This window comes from Mustela nivalis (genome assembly GCF_964662115.1).
Source record: "Mustela nivalis genome assembly, chromosome: 4".
Taxonomy (NCBI): domain Eukaryota; kingdom Metazoa; phylum Chordata; class Mammalia; order Carnivora; family Mustelidae; genus Mustela; species Mustela nivalis.
Window position 1 is genome coordinate 107,611,361 of NC_139023.1, and position 20,167 is coordinate 107,631,527.

Below are 20,167 nucleotides of genomic sequence, written 5' to 3' on the forward strand. Positions count from 1 at the left end.
TTTTGCAGAAACTTTTTTTTTTTTTAAGATTTTATTTATTTATTTGACAGAGAGAGAGAGATCACAAGTAGGCAAAGAGGCAGGCAGAAAGAGAGGGGAAAGCAGGCTCCCTGCTGAGCAGAGATGCAGGCCTTGATCCCAGGATCCTGGGATCATGACCTGAGCCGAAGGCAGAGGCTTAACCCATTGAGCCACCCAGGCACCCAAAACTTCATTTTTTACAAATTGAAGTTTTGTGGTGACCCTACTTTGAGCAAGTTGGTGCCATTTTTCCAGTAGCATTTGTTCATTTTTTGTCTCTCTGTCACATTTGGGCAAGTCTTAGAATCTGTCTCAAACTTTTTCATGGTGTTTGGTATGGTCATCTGAAATCAATGATCTTTGATGTAATTACTATAATCATTTTGGGGCATCATGAACTGTGCCCATATGAGATGACATACTTAATAAATACTGTGTGTTCTAATTGCTTTACACATTAGTTGTTCCCCATCTCTTTGCTTCTCCTTGGGTCTCCCTTTTCCCTGAGACAGAACAATATTGAAATTAGGCCAAGTAATAACCCTATAGTATCTGTAAATACTGTAAATACTCAAGTGAAAGGAAGAGTCCTACACATCTCACTTTAAATCAAAAGCTAGAAGCGATTAATCTTAGCGAGGAAGCGTGTTGAAAGCTGAGATGGGCCAAAAACTAAGTCTTGCACTAAACAGCCAACTTAGGAATGCAAAGGAAAAGTTCTTGAAGGATATTAAAAGTGCTACTCCAGTGAGCACATGAATAAGAAAATGAAACACCCCTACTGCTGATAGGGAGAAAGTTTAAGTGGTCTGGATAGAAGATCAGACCATCCACAATATTCCCTTAAGCCAAACCTAATCCCGAGCAAGGTCCTAATGCTCTTCAATTCTGTGAAGGCTGAGAGAGTGGAGGAATCTGCAGAATAAAAGTTTAAAGCTAACACAGGTTTGGTCCCTGAGGCTTAAGAAAAGAAGCTGTCTTTCTAACATAAAAATGCAAGGGCTGATGTAGACGCTGCTTCAAGTTATCCAGAAGATCTAGCTAAGATTGTTACGAAGCTGGCTACACTAAATAACAGGTTTTCAGTGTAAATGACAAAGCGTTCTAGTGGAAGATGTCATGTGGATGGACTTTCATAGCTAGAAAGGAGAAGTCAGTACCTAGCTTCCAAGGACAGGCTGACTCCTATTAGGGTCTAATATAGCCAGTGACTTTAGGTTGAAGCCAGTGCTTATTTACCGTCCTGTAAATACCAGAGTCCTAAAGAATTATACCAGATCTTCTCGTAACAGTGCTTTGTAAATGAATCAGTAAAGTCTGAATGACAGCACTTGTGTTTTACAAAGCAGTTTGCTGAATATTTTAAGCCCACTGTTCAAACCTGCTCAGAGCAGAAAAATTCCTTTCAAAATACTAATGCTCCTAAAACAATGTACTTGGTCACCCAAGAGTTCTGATATACAAGATGCATGTTGTTTTCATGCCTGCTAATATATCTCTTTGGCAGTGTATAAAGGGAGTAATTCTGAATTTGAGTCTTACTGTTTAAAAAATGCATTTTGTAAAACTGTAGCTGCCATATAGATAGGGGTTTGTCTGATTGATCTGGATAAAGTACACTGAAAACCTTCTGGAAAGGATTCAACCATTCTAAAATGCTGGTAAGAACATTCATGATTCCATATGTAGAGGTCAGAATATCAACATGAATGACGTTTGGAAGAAGTTGATTCCAGTCTTCCTGGTTGATTTTGAGGGATTTAAGACTTTGATGGAGGAAGTAACTGCAGATGTAGTAAAAATAGCAAAGAAGTAGAATTAGAAGTGGAGCCTGAAGATTAGGACTGCATTGCTACAACTCATCATAATACTTGAATAGATGAGGAGTTGCTTGTTATAGATGAGCAAAGATGTTTTCTTGAGATGGAACCTACTCCTGGTGAAGATCCTGTGAAGATTGTTGAAATAACAACAAAGGATTTAGAATATTACATAAACTTAATTGATAAAGCAGCAGCAGAGTTAAAGAGGATTGACTCCAATTCAAAAGAAACTCTGCAGATAAAAGTATCCAAACAACATTGCGTGTTGCAGATAAATCGTTTGTGAAAGGAAGAGTCAATTAATGTGGGAGACTTCATTGTTTGTCTTACCACAGCTTCCCCCATCGTTCAGTAACCACCCCCTTATCAGTCAGCAGCCAGCATCATCAAAATAGGACCTTCCATTAGCAAAAGGATTTTGACTCACTAAAAGCTTGGATGATGTTTTTTAGCAATAAAATATTTCTTTTAAGATTTTATTTTTTTATTAGAGAGAGAGAGAGAGAGAGAAAGTACGAAAAGTGTAGGGTCAGAGGGAGAAGCAGATTCCCTGCTGAGTAGGGAGCCTGATGTGGGACTCGATCCCTGGACTCCGGGATCATGACCTGAGCCAAAGGCAGTTGCCTAACCAACTGAGCCACTCAGGTGCCTCTACACCAAAGTATTTTTAAATTAAGGTATATTCATTAGGTTTTTTAGACAATGATATTGCACCCTTACTAGAATACAGTAATAGTGTAAACATAACTTATGTGCATCTGGAATCCAAAAAACTTCAGTAGTCTGGCTTCCTTTATTCTAATACTTACTTTAGTGTGGTGGTTTAGAACCGCATCTGCAGTATCTCTGAGATATACCTATAGTTTCACTTACCCATTTTCTCTTTATGGCCTGAATTTTTTTTTCATCATTTCTTCATTATCATGGTAGACTTATTGAAATAAAGTCCAAACATGTTTTAGGTAGTTTTTTCATAAGATACCTGTTTCAGCATATCCTGTAGTGAGGAAGAAACTCATTGTTTGTAAGTGGGGATTGTCAGCAAATGAGTGAGCCATCAAAAGTCAAATAGTCCATAAAGGGTAAAAATCCTTCCTCAGGGGAAAGCATTGTACCAAAGTTGAACAATTGATGAGTGGCAATTTCATATAATTCAACATAAAAGTTGCACCAAAACCCTTAAGGAAGGAAGATATTTTAAAAAAATTTTTTTAAACATCTATTCATTTTAGAGAGAGAGGCAGATGGTGAATGCATGTACAAGCAGGGGAAGGGGCAGAGGGAGAGAATCTCAAGCAGATTCCCCACTAAAAGTTGGAAGCTCAATCGACTGAGCCACTGAGGCACCCCTGTTTTGGTTTTTTTGTGTGCTTTCTTTTCATATTTTTAGTGTTGTCTTAGAAAAAGCTAACTTTGTATGCCTTTTGTCTTTGAAGTTAGTTTTTGGTATTGCTGTTGCTGGGAGAGGTAATCAAAGCATATATCCCTCACAGCTTGAATAAAATTCAAGAAGAGCTTGTAAAATGTCATTAGTAGATAAACTGATTAACCCTAAATGAAGTCTCTGAGGATTTCAATTTTTCTATGAATTCTACTTCAGAAATAATATCATTGTGTAAAATACTATCATTTGGAAAAATATTCCAAGATGTTTTATGTTCAGATCTTGGTAGTTTCCTCATTATTTACTTTTTTGTAAATATTGCATAATTATGCATTATTAAAAATGTATAATAATTATAAGAGTAAATTATCAGGGTACAAGTATGTTAAGTAAAAGTTCTCTGTTTTCCTTAGATACTCTCTTTTCCATTTTACTTTTCTTCACTCCCTGGAGTAGTCAGTGTTAATTTTGGTTTGTAGTCTTCCAAAGCTTTTCAGTGTGCAGGTCTATCTGTTTTTTTCTTTATACAGGTGACAAAACTGTTAACATTTTTGTTTGTGCAGATTTTGCCCTGTTATTTTAAACTTTGTGATAAATAAATAGTCATGTATTTTGTCAGCTTAATATTAATGGGTATTTAGACTTTTTCTGTTTCCTCTTTACACTGTTGTAGTATATGCATTCCTGTATGTTTTTTGTGTACTTGTGGGAATATATTTATTAGCTAAAATTTCAGATTTTTAAAAAAAGATTTTATTTACTTGAGAGAGCGGTGGGGAAGAGCAGAGGGAGAAGGAGGTTCCCAGCTGAGGAGGGAGCTTGATTTGAGGATCCTTAGATCAGGACCCAAGCTAAAGGCAGATGCCTAACTGACTGAGCCACCCAGGAGGCCCAAGATTTCAGATTTCTTAGGTGAAAGACTGACTATGCTTTAACAGCCTAAATAGATAATTGTCGAATTATCCTCCTTTATCAGCTTAGGCTCTTAGCAATCTGAGTTCTTGGTTTCTACATCTTTGCAATTGGTCCTAGTCTGATTTATAAAAAAAAATGTATTCTCATTTTAAATTTGCATTTTAAAAAAAGATTTTATTTATTTCTTTGTCTGAGAGAGAGCACATAAGGAGCCGGGGAGAGAGAAGCAGGCTGGGGAGCTCAATACCAGGACTGGGATCATGACCTGAGCCAAAGGCAGATGGTTAACCGACGGAGCCAGCCAGGTGTCCCTAAATTTGCATTTCTTTTTGACGTTGCACAGCTTTGTCATATATATGGAACATTTTTGTTTTTATCTGTGGACAGTCTGCTCTTTTGTCTAGGTATGGGAAGCGGGTATTCTTTAAAGTTTTATTTCCAGGGTGCCTGGGTGGCTTTGTTAAGTGTCCCTCTTTTGAGTTTGACTCAGATGGTGATTTCAGGGTTTTGAGATCAAGCCCTGGTATTGGGCTCTGCACTCAGCAGGGAGTCTGCTTGAGATCCCCCCTCCCTGCCCCTCCAGCAATCTTTCCAAAATAAATTAATTTTTAAAAATAAAAAAGTTTATTTCCAGGCATTGTAATTAGGGCTGCTGACTTACCCATGTAGGATATTAAGGTGAAAATGATTTATCCAAATAATTTGTCTTTTAACATTGTTTGTGGAATTATATTTTTTTAAAACAGTTTTTTTCTTTTCTTTATTTTTAACAGGTTTTGGTTTTTATGTAGTCCAGTAGCACCTTTCCTCCATGGCTTCTGGGTTTCATGTCCATCTTAGGAATAACTTTATCCACATAATTATTCTGTTTAATAGCTGCATGGTTCTATTTTATTGGTGTATATTTTATTTAAGTCAGCAGTTCTTAAATTTTTGGTCTCAAGACCTTTTTATTGAGGACCCCACAGAGCTTTGGTTATGTAGATTTTTATCTATTTCCCTTTAGTATATTAGAAAATAAACCTGAGAAAATCTAAAATTATATATTCATTTAGAAAATCCATTGCACGTTAACAAATATTTTTTATGAAAAAATACTGAAAAATATAGTGGGAAGAATAGCATTTTTATAAATCTCTTTAAGTGCCTGTCTTAACAGAAGTTTGTATAGCTGCATTCAGTCTGTGAAGGAGATAAGTTGTTTCATAGGAAGTATAAGAGTATATGTCCTCATACAAGTACATGGTTGGAAAAGGAGGATTTTTAATAGCCTTGTAAGTTAATTATAGATACTGTCCTTTGATAATACTTTTTTTATAGGTCAGCTGCAATGTACAATCTGAAAACCTATCCAAGAATCTTTCCTTCTTTGTTTCATTAATATCTATTGGCCTGTCTTGCATTTGGCATGGACCTTTTACCCATGCATGATTTTGAAACACCAGGGGTCCTTTGGAAAACATTGCTTCAGTGAGTTATGCAGATCTTCTAGATACTGATAGTTCTTATTATGCAGTATGGAAACAGTAACGTTCATTAATATCACTACTAAACTCATCAGAAATGTGTTTTAGTTGTGGTAAGTTTGTCACAGTGGCACATGCAGTCTTTCCAGACTTCTGATTTTCTCCTGGAAGCTCACTCTCTTCATTTTCAAGAAATAACTGTGTTTATCTATCAGTCATGGTTAAAATGGAGTTCTATGAAAAAAGTGGCTAGTTTACAATTCAGTTCCTTAAGCATTGATTGTACTTTGGTATATGGAAATGTTTTGTTGTTGATTTTGATTTTTTGCAGAATATGAAAAAGATGTAGCTAGATTAAAATTCAATGAAACCAATTACTGTGTTTCATCAGTGGCGTTCTTAATTGCAACTGATGTTGTTACTCTCAGAGGTGGTGAAAGTAAAGAGTGTAGTGACTGCTATTACGATTTGATACCATTGTATGGAACTTGCTAAGATACCAGCCGATTTAGTCCACCATTGCTTTTGTACCATAAGTACAGATGTCAACACAGGGAAAAATAAAATAATGTCTTAGCATTGTTATGAAAATAGGTCTTACGGATCAGAGTTCCCTGAAAGGGTCCTGAAGTCCCCTAAGCATTTGCAAACCACATTTTGATAACTGGATTTAAATGATCCCTTGTTGAAAGTGCTTAAGATGTTTCCAAATTTTCCAACATGAAGAACATTCTCGTACAAACATTTTTACCTAATCATCTAATTATTTTGTTAGGATAAATTTTTATATGTCCAATCGCTGGATGCAGCAAAAAAAACAAAAAAAGAATTTTATTAATCATTTTTAATTGAGGTATAATTCACATATAACATTAGTTTCAGGTGTAAAACATGACTCAGTATTTGTGTTGTTTTTTTTTTTTTTTGTATTAGCATATAATGTATTATTTGCTTCAGGGGTACAGGTCTGTGAATCATCAGTCTTAGACAATTCATAGCACTCACCATAGCACCTACCCTCCTCAATGTCCATCATAACTATATTGTGAAATGATCACTGTAGAAAGTTTACATAATATCTGTCACCATACTTAAAAAAAAAGGTTTTTTTCCTTGTAATGAGAACTTTTAAGATTTACTCTCTTATCTACTTTTCATATACATAATACATTGTCATTAACCATAATCTCCATGTTGTATATCATTAATGACTTATGTATTTTATAACTGGAACTTTGTACCTTTTGACCCTCTTCACTTCTTTTTACCCAACCCCTACCTCTGGCAGCCACCACTCTTTCTGTGTTTATGACCTTGGTTTTTTTAGTTTTTTGTTTTAAAATTTCCCCATATAAATGAGAAACATAACAGTATTTGTCTTTCTTTATCTGACTTACTTAACATGTGCCCTCCATGTTCATCCAATGTCTCAAATGACAGATTTCTTCTTCTTTTTTTGTGGGCAAATAATACTCTATTGTGTACATACAACATTTTCTTCACCCATTCATTCATTGATGGATACTGAGGTGATTTCCACATGTAAATAATGCTGCATAAACATGAGGGTGGTGCATACATCTTTTTGAGTTAGTGTTTTCATTTTCTTCAGTAAATACCCAGAAGTGGAATTGCTAGATGATATGGTCGTTCTATTTTGAATATTTTCAGAAAAGATTAAATTAATTTTGGAAAACCAGAGTATACAGTACTTGACCTTATTACATGTGTCCTTAATAATTTCTATGCCTTTGCTTTTTTTCTTTTTTGTCCTTAGCGGCTTGGCAAATTCACATTGTCAAACGGATGTTGAAATGCATCTCATTTTTATGTCAGATAATCCAAGCGTTAATTATGGAGTTGTGAAGTATATATAATGTGCTTGGAAACCTGTCTTCAGACAACCTTATTCTCAGTGAGAAAATGAAATTTCCCTCTTGAGTTACCTTTGGTATCGTAATTCAGATAATTGTACTAAAGATGTTATCTTGGGCTTTTAAGTGTAACTTTGATGTGACATGAGTTTGTATTCTAGGTATTAGAATAAAACTTTTTTTAACAGTTATATACAGATATATAGAAACTAGTATACATTATTTCACAGCATGTGACAGCATTACTCAGTGAATCCTTTTATTTTGTTATTTTCTCATTTCTGTGTAAAGAGAGAATTGCATTTCATAGTTCCCCCCCTTTTTTTAGGAGTCTCTTATTTTCCACTCTTGGCTAATACCTTTGCATTTCTCTGAAAATTCAGCTTTCTTGCTCCCTACTTTCTTTTCTGCACTTTTCAGTGCTTCTACTGTTTTTCTTAAGTAACTGCTTCTTTATCTCTGTCAGAGCAGTTGGCACTCTGTAATTGTCTATTAACACTTCTGTGAATTACTCTAATGGATGAACCCAATGGGTCTCTAAAGTATGGCAGAGAATCTGTTAGGAAGTAGGTACAAAATACATACTTATTTTTTTTTTCCTTTAAAGATCTTTTTTAGGGGCGCCTGGGTGGCTCTATCCTTCCACATCTGCCTTCCGCTCTGGTCATGGTCCCAGGGTCCTGGGAGGCCTGCTTCTCCCTCAGCCTCTCCCTCTGCTTGTGTTCCCTCTCTCCCTGTGTCTCTCTCTGAAATAGACACACAGGGAGAGGGAACACAAGCCGGGGGAAAGAGTGAGGGAGAAGCAGACCTCCAGCAGAGCAGGGAGCCCCATGCAGGGCCTGATCCCAGGATCCTGGGACCATGACCAGAGCCGAAGGCAGATGTGGAACAACTGAGCCACCCAGGGGCCCAGAATTACATACTTTCTAAATGAAAGAGCGAAAACTACTCATTATTTGCTACTATATTATCTACCATTTAAAATTATTTTTAAATTAAAATAAATTTTTAATTGTGGTAAAATACACCATAACAGAATTTATCATCTTAGCCATTTTTTAAGTGTATGGTTCAGTAGCGTTGAGTACATCCATGCTGTTATGCATCCAGTCTCCAGAACTCTTTTTCATCTTGCAAAACTAAAACTCTGTATCCATTAAACAGTTGTCCATTCCCTTTCCTTCTAGCCCCTGCCATTTTACCTTCTGTCTCTGAATATGATTACTTTAAATACTTCATACAAGTAGATTCATACTGTTTGTCTTTCGTGATTGGCTTATTTCACTTGTAATGTCCTTAAGGTTCATCCTCAGACTTTGTTTTTAAGTCTGACACATATTCCACTGTATATTTAAACCAGATTTTATTTATCTACTCATCTGTTAGTGGACAATTGGGCTGCTTCCTTCCTTTGGCTGTTGTGAAGAATGCGGCTAGGAATGTGAATGTAAAAACTACCATGTTTGACACTGACTTTTTACTTTTAGATGGGCACTCTGGTTTTTTAAAAATGATAAAAGCAAAACTTGGCAAGCAAACCTTCGGCTGATCTCTAAGTTTGATACTGTTGAAGACTTTTGGGCGTAAGTAACCATTTTAGGATGTTTGTTTTATTAAATGTGTAATTTTTCATTTTAAGTCACATTTCCAAAATGGAGGATAGAGTAAACAATAGATGTTCATCTGTAGACCTACCTTTTTGTTTGTCCATCTCCTCAGAACTGTTTGAATTGGAAAACTTTAGTCTTGTCAGCCTTTAGCCCTGTATATTCTATATTCATGTCCTAAGAGATCCTTCCCTTGAGAGTCCTTTGTTGCTTCTAGAACTTTTGACAATATGTTGGAACCTGTCCCCTTTCTTGGTTGCCTAGATACATTTGCCCCATACTCAGGAGCTTTGTTAGGTTCCATTTTTGCAAATTTTTTTTTGTGTAACACCTAGGATTTTCTGTGATACGGATTCTGAGATTTTTCAAAGGCTGAAAGGTTTGTCCAAGTAAAAATTAGGTAAAGTAAAATTTAAAATTTGTAAAGTCTTTTGAAGAAGTTTTGTTCTATTTATTCTCGAAAAACAAATTAATTTAGGATGTAATTTATTTGAAAAATGATTTTCATTTCAAAGATAAAACTTGTAAAACATTTTTAAGAGGTGTAAACTTATCTAAAAATTGTAATTTGTACATCTAGTATTTTTTTGGATCCTATATATGTTGAATCAGTGATATAACTCTTATGTATTAACATAACCCCTGAGTATATTTTGCCCACAAAAAAGAACAGATTGTCAGAATATTCATATATGTATACTTCTTCCAGGGCAGAAATCGTATTCTTCTGTATCTTTGCAATGCTTTGCCTATAATAGGCATTAAATGTGCATTTGAATCACTGGGGGGAAAAGCATAGAAAAATTTGAGATAACTCTTAAATTTTGAGCTCTGTACTTTGAGTGGTCACTTTATATTGAAATCATTATCTTTTTTTGAAGTAATGGAACTGTATTTAAATCCCCAGTAATTCATAGGTTTAGTTGTCTAATTAAACTAGGGTTACTGTGTTTTGCCCTTCCATCAAAACATCAAGTGATTTTCTTCTTTGATTGTATTTATTTGAGTCCTCTAAAAAGTCTTCAGTCTCCTATGGAAGAGGAAGAACAAGAGTCTTGGGAACCATTTCCCCCTCTGAACCAGATCTGCATTTATCTGGTTTGTTAGGCTTTTCACCGGTTTACATAATTGGGTTTCTAAGTGAGCCTGTAATTACAGCATGGCCCCATACATTAGTTTTGTGTAAGCAATGTCATTGCATAGTAGACTTTCACACTTAGACATATGAAGGAATTCTTTAGCTTTCTGTAAATACCTAAGCACTTAATTTCTCACTTTTTTTTCCTGGCAGATTTAGTGTTAAACAACTGTTGAGCCCTTTGGGACTTATCCAGTCTCATCTGTAGTGCTCTGATTCTGTTTAAATGTGTCACTACAAATACTCATTACTATAAACTTAATAGACTTTAGAGCACAGTGAAGGAGAAAGGAGAAGGCATAAAGAAGCATTGGGCATTTCTACCTTGAGTGCCATTGAAGAAGGCATTTCCACCCTCTCCAATAATTTCATAAAGTGGTGGTGCTAATTCTATAGTTACTGTTACTATCCAGGCCTCTTCTCTTTTGCCTAGTGGAAGCTGCCAATGATAATGTAGTTTGGAAGAGTGACCGATGAGTAACTGTGCATATCTTATTCAGCCTTGGGCTGCCTTCCCCCAAATTGGATTTGTATGTAATCCTGTGGAATGTGATCCAAATGATGCCAGAATCTTTCTTAAAATTCTACTTGAAATATTTCTGGATTAAAATAGCATCAAGAGAATCTGACTAAGGATAATAGCATTGTCCATGGTCTGCAGATGTAGCAGAGATCATGTTTCTGCATCTAATATTGGAGACCGGCAAAACATCCTTAAATCTGTTGCCAATTTTATTATAACTTTAGGAGGTCAAATGATTTAGCCTTCTACCTTCAGGCTAGTGAATATTTAAGTCATTGCAAGTGTTACTCTGTTATATTGATACTTGGGGAAAAGTTTAGAAATACAGATTCCAGGGTTCCACCCTATATATAAAGGGATTAAAATCACAGGAGTAGGGCCTGGGGTGGTTTTTGTTTGTTTGCTTCCTTGTTTTTTTCCAAAACTTTCCAAATAATTGCTATGCCGACTGACTAGTAATGACTTCAGTATTTGAGAACCATTGGTCTTTTCTTGGACAACTTCAAGGATAATAATGTTGTCTTCTTTCAGTCATGCAGTGCTGATAGTCAGGAGGTTTGTCTTGCTTTTCCTTGATTTGTTTTTTTGTGTGTTTAAAACTGCTTATTAGCATCATGAATTCTTTTATGTACAGAAAACAGCCTCATACCTCCTATTCTCAGTTTCTTATATATACATATGTATGCACTGAGTTAACTAATACATCAAAATATACTTTTGTCAGAATAAAATCATTAAAAGTATTTTCTAGAAAATGATCAAATGCTGATTCTTGAACTGACCATTATTAAGATACCTGTTTGGTCCATTATGGAAATTGACTCAGTAGAAAAACAAGTAAACAAACTTTTATCTTTTTATTTTATCATATTCTCTAAATGCATATGTAAGTACCTAAACTCTGCATTACATATTCTGTGTTTATAATTGTCCTTTTCTTTTACCTAGTCTGTACAACCACATCCAGTTGTCTAGTAATTTAATGCCTGGCTGTGACTACTCACTTTTTAAGGTATGTTTAACTGGTGATTTCATACATTCATTATAAGACTGGACCATTCAGTTACTCAGTAAGAAATCTTGTCAGAAACTTAGGAATAGTTAATACTCTGAGTTTTGGAGAATAATTAAATTAATTTTACTGGGCTTTAGTTTAAACAGATTTTGCCTTACTGCTATAAATAATTGCAATTGAGAATCTTACTCTGTGGACACACACTGTGATTGATTTTTGACCATCCAGTCCAGTCTTTCTTACACATTTGAGTAGACTGAAGTCTAGAACTCTCTAGAGTTCATCAAGAATTCTTAACCTTGGATGCATTGGTCTTCGGGATATTCATATTTACAAATGGGTTTTGTCAAGTGCTAGGGGGTGGGGCATTCATTAACTCCAAAATTGCATAATTTTTTGCATAAATTTTCTATATATAGAAATGTATGTAGCTTCTCAAGGGTATCTGTTTCTGGGTGTTTAAGAACCTCAACTTAAAGGAACCCCAAGGTTTATAGCTAATAACGATGTCAGGACTCTAATCTGTAGTCCCATAGCTTTTAATTCTGCCTGCTTTTTTCCCCACTACATCAGTAACAGCTTGATGGAGAACAAAGTAAGAAGTTGACAGAGTTGTTGCTTCCTCTTTGTAGTGCTCTCCTCAATTAAAGTAACAATTTTGTCTAATATTGTTACCTACTAACCTTGTAGGATGGTATTGAGCCTATGTGGGAAGATGAGAAAAACAAACGAGGAGGACGATGGCTAATTACATTGAACAAGCAGCAGAGACGAAGTGACCTGGATCGCTTTTGGCTAGAGACAGTAAGGTTTTAAAATTATAAAGCAGTTTTGGAATATTAAAACTTAGTTTGGGTTACATTTTACATTGGTTACTTAATTTAAGAGATAAGGATGCCCACCCTATAAAATCTTAAGCCAGCAATTAATTTTGTACTATCAGTGTATACTGTGTGTTTTACATATTGGTACAGTGAAACCTCATACCATATTACAAATCAGATATAAAGAGATTGGCAGTTTACTTTCACCTTCCATAGTAAGCTCATCCTGGTCATTTCATTAGCCTCAAAATTCTAGAACCTTGCATTTTTGTATTATACAAGTTTTACAGCCCTCTTAAGAGTATTAATTTGTATACTAAATTTTTTAGATAATTGAAGCAAACAATGAAATTGATCTATTGTGCTATAACCTGGAACTTTTGGCTTTATAAGACATATATTAAATATGAGTTAATTGTCATTTTCTCTAGTGAGAAGTTCTAAACCCCAACCTATCAGACATAAGGATAATAATCTCTTTTGGATTTTTAGCACTTGTCATAGTGTTTCATTTATAGTTAGCACTTACGAAGTTAAGCAGTTTATCAGTATTTCAATGAATGGGTTTTTTATTTGTTTGGTTTTTCTTTTTTTATGAAGAGATTAATTTTGTTTTGGGGGGAGATTATCAGTAAATCCATTTTAGAATTCCACTTTAAAGTCATTTCAGCTCTATAAGATGACAGATGTTCTGGAGATGGATGGTTGTGATAGTTACACAATGTTGTCAATATACTTAATGCCACTGAACCATATCCTTAAAAATGGTTAAAAGTGATTTAATGTTGTGTCGTCCATACTCAAATTAAAAAACCCATTTTTTTAAATGGTAAAAATGGGTAAATTTTATATTTGCCACAATAAAAAAAAATTGTGTTCATGAAAAACGGTGAGAACAAGAGGCAGCATGAGCAACTATTCAGTTATTCCATTAATACTTGTTTGCTGGCAAGTTGAAGCAGCAGCAGAGCAAATGAATATTAAGATAATTTGCCTTTTATATTTGCCCTGACCTCAATTGCCCCACTTGCTTAAAAAGCTAAAATAACTGTTAATGATCTTGATATTAAACACACAAATGAATTTTTGAAAAATCAGGACAAAGAACTATATATATAAATAGAATTTAGACGTTCAAAAAGTTAACTTTTGATTAAAAAACTGTTTTGTAAAGAAACGTTTGTAGTTCATTAAGCAATGTATAATTTATTTAATGTAATTTGGGATTGAATTTTTTTCTTTTTTAAAGCTGCTGTGCCTTATTGGAGAATCTTTTGATGACTACAGTGATGATGTATGTGGAGCTGTTGTTAATGTTAGAGCTAAAGGTGATAAGATAGCAATATGGACTACTGAATGTGAAAACAGAGAGGCTGTTACACATATAGGGTAAGTTTTGCTGTTTGTATACTTCCTTTAAAATATTAAGATAAAAATATATTAAGATAACTGGAAGCAGAAGTATAGTTATAACTTAAAAAAATACTTGGATTTGTAGATGACTATTTTACTTCTAATGTTTTCATGAAAAGTTATAATCTTAAACTGCTGTTACTATTTTCTTGTGTTTTTTTTTTAAAGTTTTTGTAAAATTTCTTTTTCCTCACAATGGGAGTGTAGAATCAATCACCAGATTGCACTGTTTTGGCATGTAGACTTTTATTCATTTATCATATGGCAGTATTTTTTCTATTTTAAAATCATAACATTAATATTATAATACTCTTAGTAATTCAGTGAGTATTGGCAAATAATGTATGTGCCTTGTGTGTACATATGTGTACACTGTACATAAACTTCCAGTCACATTTAAGTAATAGTATCTTAGTTCTGACCATATTTTTAAAACCCACGTTTTGTTTTTAATTTTTTTGTTTGTGAATATTATTCCTTGTAAAAATTGCCTGTCACTTCCACCCACCCCACCCCCATATATTGGTCATTGTTAACTGGGATCATCTTTTTATTACATTTAACTTAGTAAAATTTGACTTTAAATTTTGTTTTAAAATTAAGTATTGGTCATAGGTCACAAAATGTTTGGTTCGCTCTTTGTGATTTTTTTCCAAACATTATGAATTCTCCTATGAACATAATTTCTTTCTAGATTAAAAGGTACAGAGATCTACCAGGTTCCATTCCACAGAGGTTTTCTTTAAAGAGAGGTTGACTGTTGTTTGTGGTCATACTCTCAATCTTCCTGTCAGCATCAAAAGTTATTAGTTGTGGGATTTAATATTTTAAAACAGTTTAAAAATAAGTACAAATTTCTTTTCTTTGAAAATCTTGTATTTGTGTCAGTATTAAAAATTATTGAAATGTTTGTGAAATATTTGGCTTCAGTTTTTCAAGGGAGAATTTTTTTTTAAACCCTTCCAAGTTACATGGCTCAGTGCTCTGCTTTCTGGCATTTTTAATGATTAAGTATAATGGAAGGGAATACACTGTATCATAACATAAATCTGATAATAGTTATAATTTTGGTTATCATAAAACTGTTTTTAGAAAGTTTATTTGAAGGAAGGTAGTAGAATCTTCTGGAAGGTTGAATATGGATAAAAACTATCCTAGTATCATATTGGAGGATTTAGCTCCCAATATGTATAAACATGTCTTTATTTTGGTGTTTATTTTTGAAGTGTTGCTGTTTTTCTTAAGAATAGATGTCTGGATTCGTAACTTTACCTGTGGTGCTCTTTGTGATCTGGCCCCAATTTTACATTGTCACCCTTTTTGCTATACTCTTTTTCTTTATGAGCTATAACCGCACAGCCTTATTTTGTTCCCCAGCCTTCATATGTGCTTCTTTCTCTCAGCATTTTACTTTTAACCTCATGACTTTTAAAGGGGAGATTTCTCTAATTTCACAGACAAGATTAGATCATCCTTGTTATACAATATCACAGCCCCTACACTTACCCATTTTGGCACTCATCATAGTTTGTTCTTAAAATAGAGTTACATGTTATTTGAAAATTAGGTTGCAGAGTTAGTATTTAAAGCAGAAATCATGTATGTTCTAAATTACCCTGAAAATACCACAAAGTAAGTGTGGTAAATGTAATTTGTAGTAATATACAATATTTGTTATGGTTTATATGTAAAATAAAATTGTAGCATTTTATATCAGCAAATTAAAGTAGACATATAGGCAATTTTGTATAAATGAGTTATGCATATGATACAGCTCCACTGTATGTATTTGTGATTGTTTGTAAATAATCAAATACTATGAACACCCTGGGACTGTCCATGCTTTACTTATTATTGATTTATTAGTAATTACACAGTACCTCATAACAGGTCTCAGATACTGGTTAAGTGATTAACTGAAATTGCTGTAAAATGAAGGGTAAATTTTACTAAAAGGAAAAGGCTATGCAGTTTCCTGTTTCATGCTCTGGACTTTTTTTTTTTAATGTAAAGAACAGGAATATCAAATTTAGTGTGTGTGAATGAAAATTAATGTCTACTATTTATTTTTCTTCTTCTAGGAGGGTATACAAGGAAAGGTTAGGACTTCCTCCAAAGATAGTGATTGGTTATCAGTCCCATGCAGACACAGCTACTAAGAGCGGCTCCACCACTAAAAATAGGTTTGTTGTTTAAGAAGACACCTTCTGAGTATTCTCATAGGAGACTGCGTCAAGCAATCGAGATTTGGGAGCTGAACCAAAGCCTCTTCAAAAGCAGAGTGGACTGCATTTAAATTTGATTTCCATCTAAATGTTGCTAAGATATAAGAGAAGTCTCATTCGCCTTTGTCTTGTACTTCTGTGTTCATATTTTTTTTTTTTTTTAAATTTTGGCTAGAGTGTCCACTATCCCAATCAAAGAATTACAGTACACATCATCCCCAGAATCCAAAAGTGTGTTCCTGGCCCACTCTGTAATAGCTTAGTAGAATTACCATTACAAACACATTTTACCTATCCACAATATTCAAAAAAGAACTTGCATTTCTATACCTTACAGGAAAAAAATTTTGTTTATGTTCCATTGTATGCAGGAGCATATTTTGCTGGTTTGAAAGAGTATGATGCATACAGTTTTCTAGCAATTTTCTTTGTTTCTTTTTACAGCATTGTCTTTGCTGTACTCTTGCTGATGGCTGCTAGATTTTAATTTATTTGTTTCCCTACTTGATAACATTAGTGATTCTGATTTCAGTTTTTCATTTGTTTTGCTTTTGTTTTTTTCCTCATGTAACATTGGTGAAGGATCCAGGAATATGACACAAAGGTGGAATAAACATTAATTTTGTGCATTCTTTGGTAATTTTTTTGTTTTTTTGTAACTACAAAGCTTTGCTACAAATTTATGCATTTCATTCAAATCAGTGATCTATGTTTGTGTGATTTCCTAAACATAATTGTGGATTATAAAAAATGTAACATCATAATTACATTCCTAATTAGAATTAGTATGTCTGTTTTTGTATCTTTATGCTGTATTTTAACACTTTGTATTACTTAGGTTATTTTGCTTTGGTTAAAAAATGGCTCAAGTAGAAAAGCGGTCCCATTCATATTAAGACAGTGTACAAAACTGTAAATAAAATGTGTACAGTGAATTGTCTTTTAGACAACTAGATTTGTCCTTTTATTTCTCCATCTCTATAGAAGGAATTTGTACCTCTTATTGCCAGGCAGTCTCTATTGTGTCTTCTTGTAGTGTCTTCCACGTGAACAGCATAAGTTTGGAGCACTACTTTTGATTATTATGTTTATTAAAATTTTTAATAAATTGAATAGGTAGCACCATATGTATGGAATTAAATTGATGTGGCTATCTTTGTTTTTTATGCAGGAAGGCATGGTCCTTCGGTCTTAGATAAATAATATACTCCTAACATGTTAAAACTCAAGAGAATTATTATCTCGGTGCATTACCATTTGATCGGAATGGTAGTTGTAAAACTTGGTTGCTGAATTGAGATGTTCTGTTGTGTCAATATGATAGCATAGGGAAAGAGTACAGGTGGTGGGGATATATACATTAAGAATTTTGTTAGTGTTACTGTCTAAATAGAATGGAATAAATAGGTATGAAGACTTATATTTATATTGGTAAATTGGTGTAGTGTGGTTTTATGTAAATTTGAAAACTTGATCTACTCTTTGTAGGCATTTGAAAGCACATGTGAAAAACTTTGTACATAATAGATAACTGTGTATTTCTGATGAGATAAAATGAAATATGGCTGTTATAGACAAAAAGGTAAGCTGAACTTAGAGATAGAATGAAAATCATTAGATAGGAGGAAAATTTGTCTTTAAATGGTGATTATGAATTAATTTAAAAATAATAAGTTTGACAAAAATCCTATGTATAGTAAACATGAAATTAATAGTATTGATTTCATTGAAGAATTTAAAAACAGCTTAAAGGGTACCACAGGCAGTTACTATCTGAGTACTCTCAATACCACAAACTTAATATTCTTACTTAGTATTCTAGAAATACAGAATCTTTTGTGTTTATATTCTCTATAGACTGTACCTGATATCTGCTGCTTAAGCTTGGGTGATTGGTTAAGGTGATTTATTGTCTGTTGATATGTAGTTGTGAGCACTACAAGAGCTTATATATACATGATGGTAGTGGTGGTGTGTTGACAGTGGGTGCGATTGGAGTAATATATTAGGAATCAGTGCTCTGTTTCCTTAATTCTAAGATGTAGTCCATTTTAAGAAGCATCAGCTTTCAGGAGTGGAGGAGGAATAATGAATTAAATGTACACATTTCTAAACTTGTTTTTAAAACCTGATTTATAATACTTATTTGATTATCCTTATTCTCATCATTTTAGAATCATAATCAGTTTTATTTTAAGTCTTCTCCCAGTGGGTGGGGAGGATGATGAATTACTGAGTCACTTTTGGCAGATGCCACATAAGTATTACAGTGACTTGCAACTTTTCATAACTTCATTAGCATCTTTTCTAAATATAAGATTAGACTGTACATGATTTTCTATCTTTTTCTCCCTGTCCAACAGATTATAAATAAATATATTTTCATAATAGAGAATTAAAATCTTTTAACAAAAGAATTGTAATTAATTGTAGGGATGTGACATATTTAACCAATTTAATTGTTTATTCAGTTCAAGAGAAGGCTTTGAGACATACTGTGTAAGAATTAAATAATTACAATACTTATATAATACTTAATATGTGCCAGGCAGTGTTCTAAGCACTTTACATGCACTTTAACCTGCACAATTATCCTTTAATGTAGGTGCTGTTGTCCCCATTTTATAGATGAAACAGAAGCAGTGAGGATGTAAGTTGCTTTATAGCTTTTAAGTTGCAAAGTGGATTTTGTTACAGAGACCCTATAAATCACATTATACTCTCTCAATAGTGTAGAGCCTATCTTACAGGCTATAGTAAATCACATCAGATTGTAGTCGTTTTATAGGCCAGGCATTTTTTTCATTTTACTTCCTTTGGTAATGGAACTTAAAATAAGCCTCCTAGGCTCACCCTATTAGCAAGCAACTAAATCATTTGGGGGAGTTTTGAGAACATGGAGACAAAGATAACAGGAGTTTACAGATACATGAGTTACATAGTTATATAAGTTAAGCGAATATTTTCATATACTTTGTGTCTATATCCTGTTATCTTCTAAAATAAATGGTAAAACAAAATTTTCAGGTCGATAGGAGTGAACATTCTTAAGAGCTATAGCTTGCATTTAAAAGGATAATTTTAATTTTCTGAGGTAGTATGATAATGCAGTGTTTTAAATTTTAAAATTAAAACAAGTTAATGACCAGTCTCTGTGCTACTTTTTATCTCTAATTGTTACGGATTCTCTTCATTATTTAGTGGGGGGAGAGCTGAATTTTCTCTCTCAAAGTCAGACTCTCTAGACTAATACAAGCTTTTAGTCAGATTGACATTAGAGAACAAAATGGTAGGTCATTGTTACACAGTGTCTCTGTGGACCAGTGTAGAAACTGAGAATGTCTACATTCTGTAGCAGTTTGATACTACTGTCACATTAAAGTATGTGATCAGTAATCTAGTAATTTTTGAAAATACATTTTACAAAAATATGTTCTTGGCAGAGTGCAATTTAAGAGTTAAAATTGGTCCTTCACATATAATTTGAGAAAGATTACTCTTAGGTGGTTTTCCTTAGGAGCCGAGGCCAGCTCATTTGCCCATCCTTCCCTGAAACAGCTAGGTTTGTTATTTCTCTACACCTCATCTCCTCACAACTACGGGACTTGGTGTCAAAATTTCAGTCCTAAACTGTAACATCTTTAAATAATGCTGTGGTATTAAATAAACAGCATTAAATAATGCTGTGGTATCCTGCTTATTATGAATTCCAAAGTAGACATCAGGCAACCTTCCTTGTACTTCAAGTAGTTTAGACTTTAATGTTGCTGTCACTTTTCCATTACTAGAAGCCAGAAATGAAATTGCAGGCACATGATCACATGTGGTACTATGGTTTGCTATCTTTTTAATTGAGAGGAACCAATTTCACATTTTAATCTTGTCCTGTTTTCTTCTAATTCAGAACTTGTCATTTTTGCGTTTATACTCGTCAGTGTA

At 33.9% G+C, this 20,167-nt stretch overlaps 1 protein-coding gene across 8 annotated transcripts in view; it reads left to right on the top strand.

Annotated features, from left to right (window-relative positions):
* Positions 1–19,376, top strand: part of EIF4E (eukaryotic translation initiation factor 4E) — a 46,549-nt gene extending 27,173 nt beyond the window's left edge. For 4 of the 8 annotated variants that reach the window (XM_082729094.1, XM_082729093.1, XM_082729091.1 and 1 more), the window contains 5 exons: positions 8,971–9,066; positions 11,700–11,763; positions 12,457–12,570; positions 13,840–13,979; positions 16,085–19,376. In XM_082729094.1, coding sequence (XP_082585220.1) covers positions 8,971–9,066; positions 11,700–11,763; positions 12,457–12,570; positions 13,840–13,979; positions 16,085–16,199 — 529 coding nt within the window. In that variant the 3' untranslated portion in view covers positions 16,200–19,376. Of the gene's footprint in view, positions 1–7,386; positions 7,525–8,970; positions 9,067–9,402; positions 9,480–11,699; positions 11,764–12,456; positions 12,576–13,839; positions 13,980–16,084 lie in introns of those variants that run through there. The other 4 variants (XM_082729097.1, XM_082729095.1, XM_082729098.1 and 1 more) reach the window with 4 other exon arrangements.
* Positions 19,377–20,167: the final 791 nt, after the last annotated feature.